The 6000-nt window shown below is 56.3% G+C and overlaps 1 protein-coding gene across 1 annotated transcript; it reads left to right on the forward strand.

Annotated features, from left to right (window-relative positions):
- The first annotated feature begins 2740 nt into the window (after positions 1-2740).
- CEBPA (CCAAT enhancer binding protein alpha) lies at positions 2741-5569 on the forward strand. The gene has a single exon (XM_023935007.2). The coding sequence runs from the start codon at positions 2995-2997 to the stop codon at positions 3970-3972; it is 978 nt and encodes a 325-aa protein (XP_023790775.2). The 5' UTR covers positions 2741-2994; the 3' UTR covers positions 3973-5569.
- Positions 5570-6000: the final 431 nt, after the last annotated feature.

Raw genomic sequence — 6000 nt, forward strand, 5'->3', positions numbered from 1 at the left:
CTCCCTGGTTCATGGAACTTCAGCAACAAGTTTAAATATTTGAAATACTTTGTATTAAATATTCACTTATATCACTGATGATATGAATGTGGAAATAAGCATTTGTGCTCATTTGGGGATGATCAAGTTCTAAACATTTAATTTGTCTTCAAACGGGGAGGCAAAATAAAAAGACAAAGTTATGTCTTTTTTTATAAGGCTGGGAACTTCACTTTATACTATATTAAAATAATTTGAACAGGAATTTAGGTTTCCATGTAAAAAATAGAAGATTTAAAAGTCCCTAACTTAAATAAAAGGGGTCTATGTTAAAAAAAAAACCAACAAAACTGAGCAAACCAGTCCTTAAATTGTGGGGACTTGTTCGTTAATTACAGTAATTAGGAATGGAATCTGATCCTAAATGTTCTGATTTAATTTTTTTTTTAATATGTAGTTAGGCCTTAATTTCAGAATGATTATAAAATGTGAGAATGTTTTAAAGACGAGAGAGGTGTGGATATTGTTATTAAATTACAAACTTAGTGATACACTTCTGCTTACACTTTCTTGGTTATCCTTCTGCTGTTTCATGCAGCCCTGACTTTTTATTTGAAATGTTCATGGCCTATTCCTGTTTCTGCTGAAACAGAAGTTTTCGAAGTCTTTGACTTTGGAGTCAGACAAGGCCTCTTGAATATTCTGAGCATAAACTGCTTACCAACTTTTATTCCACATCATATTTCACCCAGCAGGCAAAAGAAGATGATGTATCTCCCAGCTCTGTGTTTGTCCCATTTCTGGAAATGGGTTCATCTGAATAGAACAAGCTGAATTTGGACAGTTGGGTACAGTCAGGGACATTTTACTCTCCACTCTGAAACACCTAAAACTCACTCCCGTCATAGACTTGAGGCTTTTCCTCTGGACCAGGACTTTGCTCAGAGTTCTTATGAGTGTTTTCATTGCTTAGGCAGTGCTGCAGCTCCCTGTGGAAGCAGCCCTGTAAGGCACTGCATTGAAACCAAGACATATAATTTTAGAAAATACTGACTGTATATAAAAACAATTTAGGATTTTTTTTTCAATTGATAAAGTGTACTTTGTAATCTGTAAATGAATGTTTCCCTGTTTTAATTACAGAATCCATTCTCCTGAGAGAACACTGGAGTGTGCCAGCTGACTCTGCTGGCCTTCCATTTGCTCATGAAACAGAAGTTCACACCTGCACTGTGTGAAACAAAAACATGGGGTTTTTGTGCACTGTCATTTTTGTTTCCTTCTGCATCCTTGTCAATTACTTTTAATTGCAAGAAATCTCTCAAACCCTTTCTGAGGAATTCACTGTCACAAATTTCTGTTTTACTAAAACACTCAGAACTAAGAATTGAATTTTTTTTTCCTCCAGCCATCACTATGTTTGATTCATTTTCCCTGCAGATGTTTCTGGAGCAATTTTAAGCTCGCACCTGCTCCAGCGGGCTTGGCTCATCCTTTCAAGGGGACCTTCAGGACCAGGAGAGCTGAATGCCCATGGGGCTGCCCAAGCGCAGCTGGGTGTTTGCAAGAAGGGATAGACACATCTCTTCTGCGTACTGAGAGTGGTGGCAGCAAGAGGAATTCTGTGCATCCTCACCAAGTGAAGTTTGGGACGGAGGCTCCTGGGGAGGCCGCGGCCTGTACAGCGGAGCCACATGCAGGCGCATAGCGCGGAGAGAATGGGACAGGATCCTCTCCAGTCCCGCTCTCGAGGGAACACTGATCTCCTTCAAAAGCCGCAGAAAGCGAGGCTGGGCAGGCGGCGGGGCCGGGCACACGGCGGCACACGGAGACCGGGCCGCTGCAGCGCTGTGAGGGAGGCTCCGGGCCCAGCTGCGCCCGCTCGACCCCGCTCAAGGCCGGGAGGAGGCCCGTGCCCGGCACTGCTCGGGATTGCCGAGTGTGCCTTTGGGGAAATCCGGCATTAAATTTACCTGCTCCGTTGGTGTGGGGAATGAAGCGGCCCGCAGGTGACCCGGCTCGGGCTGTTCCGTGCAAGCGGGGCAGCTCCTCTGGGCTCGGGACCGGGACCTAGCGGCCTGGCCGATCGCCTCCGAGCCGGGGAGCCTCAGGGGCCACCGGGCCCTCCGCCCCTGTCCGCCGGGCGCCATCCCGGACAGGTCCTGGCGGCGCTCGGGGCCGGGCTCCGCGGGTCCCGCTGTGACCGGCCGAGCCCCGCGGGTGCCGCCGGTGAAGCCGGGCCGCGCTGGAATGCGGCGGGGGCGGCCTCGGCCGGCTGCTCCGAGCCCCAGGGCTCCGCCGGCAGGTAACCACCGCCGGGGAGCCAGCGCCTGGGGTCCCAAACCCGACGGGGCGAATATTCCCGACTGGGCAACTGTGTGCAAGCAGGCGCGGATGGTGAACTTTGAGACTGTCTGCGAAGCGCGGCCGGGGAGCGCTGGGCCGGATCTCTCGGCGCGGAGGCGGGAGCGGGATCTGGAAATGTCCCGGCCGCGTTTGGCCGCTCTGCCCCGCCGAGCGGCCCCGGCAGCGCGGGCGCAAAGTCCCCGCGCCGTGCCCCGGGCCTCCGAACAGCGCCGAGCTTCCTCGGCGGGACTCAGCCCGGGCGCAGCGCCCGCCGAGCTCGGGGCGGCGGCGGGAGGGGGGAAGGGGGGGCCCAGGAGTGCGGGGCACTCTCCCCGCGGTGCGGCGGCTCCCGGGGGCGGGCGGGAGGTCGGCTGCGCCCGGCCGGGGCGCTGGGAGCCGGCTGCGCGGCGGTCAAAGGTTCCCAGCAGGAGGCTGGACACTAGAGGGCGATCCCCGGCCCTGCTGCGGGCTGTATATATACGGCACGCAGGACCGCGGCAGCCCACTAGCAACAGGGCAGGCAGCGAGCGGAGCGGGGCTGGGCCGGGGGACGGGCTCCGGGCGCACCGAGCCGTGCCGCGACATTGCTACAGCCGCCGCCGCTGCCGTCCCGTCCGAAACCTGGATTGCAGGAGCCCTTCACCATGCCCGGCAGACTGTAGTTGCTTCATGGAGCAAGCCAATTTCTACGAGGTCGATTCCCGGCCCCCGATGAGCAGCGGCCAGCACCACCAGCTCCAGACTCCCCTGCCCGGCAGCACCTACAGCTACAGAGAGGCTTCCTCGGCGGCGGCACCTGCTGCGGGCGGCGCGGAGCTCGGCGATATCTGCGAGAACGAGAACTCCATCGACATCAGCGCCTACATCGACCCCGCCGCTTTCAACGACGAGTTCTTGGCCGACCTCTTCCAGCACAACAAGCAGCAGGAGAAAGCCAAGGCCATCCTGGCCGGGGATTTCGACTTCCACACCATGCACGGGGCCGGCGCCGCCGCCTCGGCGCCGGGGCACCAGCCGCAGCACCACCAGCAGCCGCTCTTCGGCTGCGTGGCCGGCTACATGGACGGCAAGCTCGACCCCCTGTACGAGCGCATCGCCGCGCCGGGCTTGCGGCCGCTGGTGATCAAGCAGGAGCCCCGCGAGGAGGAGGAGGTGAAGTCGGCGGCCCTGTCGGCCCTCTATCCCCATCACGCCCCGCAGCAGCACCCGTCCCACCTCCAGTACCAGATCGCCCACTGCGCCCAGACCACCATGCACCTCCAGCCCGGGCAGCCCACGCCGCCCCCCACGCCCGTGCCCAGCCCGCACCACCCGCACCACCCGCACCCTCCCGGCGGCCTGCCCGCCGCGGGCACCCTCAAGATGATGCCCTCGGACCACCGGAGCAAATCGAAAAAGACAGTGGACAAGAACAGCAACGAGTACCGGGTGCGCCGGGAGCGCAACAACATCGCGGTGCGCAAGAGCCGGGACAAGGCCAAGCAGCGCAATGTGGAGACGCAGCAGAAGGTGCTGGAGCTCACCACCGACAACGAGCGGCTGCGCAAGCGGGTGGAGCAGCTCACCCGGGAGCTGGAGACTCTGCGGGGCATCTTCAGGCAGCTGCCCGAGAGCTCGCTGGTGAAGGCCATGGGCAGCTGCGCCTAGCGCCGTGCCGGGAGCGGCCGGGCTGCCCTGGCCGCGCATACAAACTCTATGTACCGGCGCCCGGCAAGCGCCGCGGGGAGGGGAATGGGGGGTTGTTTTGGTTTTGTTTTGTTTCGTTTGTTTTTTATCGATTCACGACCTGTACAAGAAGCCAGGCAGCTCTAGTATTAAAAGGTTTGTGCCTTAGAGATGACATACGAATAAGCTGAAAACATGGTGGGTTTTCTAAGGAGGAAGGCAAGGGGAAGAAAGAATTAAAAGACCACGTGTCTACACAGGGTAAATTACAGTAATAATAATAATAATAATAATAATAACAACAACAGTAATAAAGCACACGTAGCAACCCAGATGTGCCTTAAAAGCTGGCTGCAGGAGCTCTGGGGCTTACTATGCCCTCCAGCCTTGCAGGGTGCGAGGAGAAGGACAGAGGGGCGTGCAGGCTCGAGGGTTGGGTGTCTGGGGTGTCCTGCCAGACCCCTTGCAGCTGGCCTGCAGTGCAGCAGGCAGGAGCAGCTTTGGGGAAGTCAGCGATGAGGACTTGAGGCTGAGAGATGTGCAGCACTGGACGCCGTTGGGAGCACTGAGGTGTGGGGCAGCCACCAGACTGCTGCCAGGACTGTCGCAGCCTGGCTGGGCTGACTCTGCCGAGACCCGTCCTCTGCCTTGGCTGGGAGCGGGGCAAGGGGCCAGGACCGCTGCAGGACCGATGGACAGCCTGGGAGTGATGGAGCAGCAGCTTGCAGGAGTATGGTGAGCTCTCTCCATCGAAAGAAAGAGCAGCAATGTCTTGTACTGTATGTCACGACGTGGCGAAGCACAAATGAATAAATACCTATTGATGCGGGTATTTACTATGAACTTTCAGTGTATTTTGCTTTATTCCAGGACATTTAGCGCTTCTCCAAGTCTCTGTCTGCCCAAACTGTGCCTCATGTAATGTGAAAGCCGTTCTGTGTACACTAGCTATACTTTATTGCCTTACTTAGATCTTTGCCATCACACAACTTTCTTATCTGGTGACAGAGACTATGCCCTTGTGCTGCAACGTTATTTTATTATTTGTATGGGTGGGTGAGTATGAGTGTGTGTTGCCTTCTTCACATTGTCCTGTATTGGCTGCTGCCTCCCAACCCCAAGACAGGAGTGCCTGGAACGGGGCATGGGTTGTGGGGCTGCAGAATGCCTGGTGTGGGGCAAGGAGGCTTGTCCCTGGTGCTGCTGCACCTTTGGACTCTGGAGCTTCTCCCAGAGTGAGAGAAAAATAAACAAACAAACAGGCCCCCTGGGCATTCTGGTAGCCATGCGGAACATTTCTTCCTTGTGTCGTAGCTGCGTAACAGTTTGTCCAACTGAAGTAAGCCTTGACAAGAGAGAACAAGGTGGATGGAGCTGTTTGGAAGCATGACAGTGAGAGCACAGTGCTGGCAGCATGTGTATGTGTGTGCAGTGTGTGTGTATGGTATGTATACGTGTATGTATATGCACACACATTGGTGCGTTGGTTTGTTTTTTTTTAATGGGGGGGGAGCTGCATATAAAATTTGTCAGAAACCCTGGTTACCTTCATAAATAAACAGCATATATTCTACCATAATGATCTGCCTCTCTGCTTGTTTCCAGTCTTTCTCCTGTAGCAGGAGTGCAAAAGCTCTCTTCTTCCTCCAGAGCAGCATCCAGCTCTCCACTGACTTCTGCATCCCCTGCCGGGGCTGGTGACTAAAACGCGTTAATGGAGTGCAACTCCCCGGTTTTCGCCCCAGAGAAATAAATACACGGTTGCCTTTAAGAGAACGGCAATTTCCTAAACGCTTGCGGTGGCAGATGTGTGCCCGTGAGTCACGCCTCGCTTCACCCTTTACCCCGCCGCGGCCGGGCCGGGGGCCTGTGGGCGGGCTGCGGGGCCGGGAGGGACGAGGGAGGCGCCGGGTGCCGAGGACACGCAGCCCGCCCGCTCCCCCGGGCCCGGCCGGCCGGGCTGCCCGTGCTCCGCCCGGGACAACGCGGGTCTCAGCGGGACAAGCCCGG

The sequence above is a fragment of the Cyanistes caeruleus genome, chromosome 12, assembly GCF_971803275.1.
Source record: "Cyanistes caeruleus chromosome 12, bCyaCae1.hap1.1, whole genome shotgun sequence".
NCBI lineage: Eukaryota > Metazoa > Chordata > Aves > Passeriformes > Paridae > Cyanistes > Cyanistes caeruleus.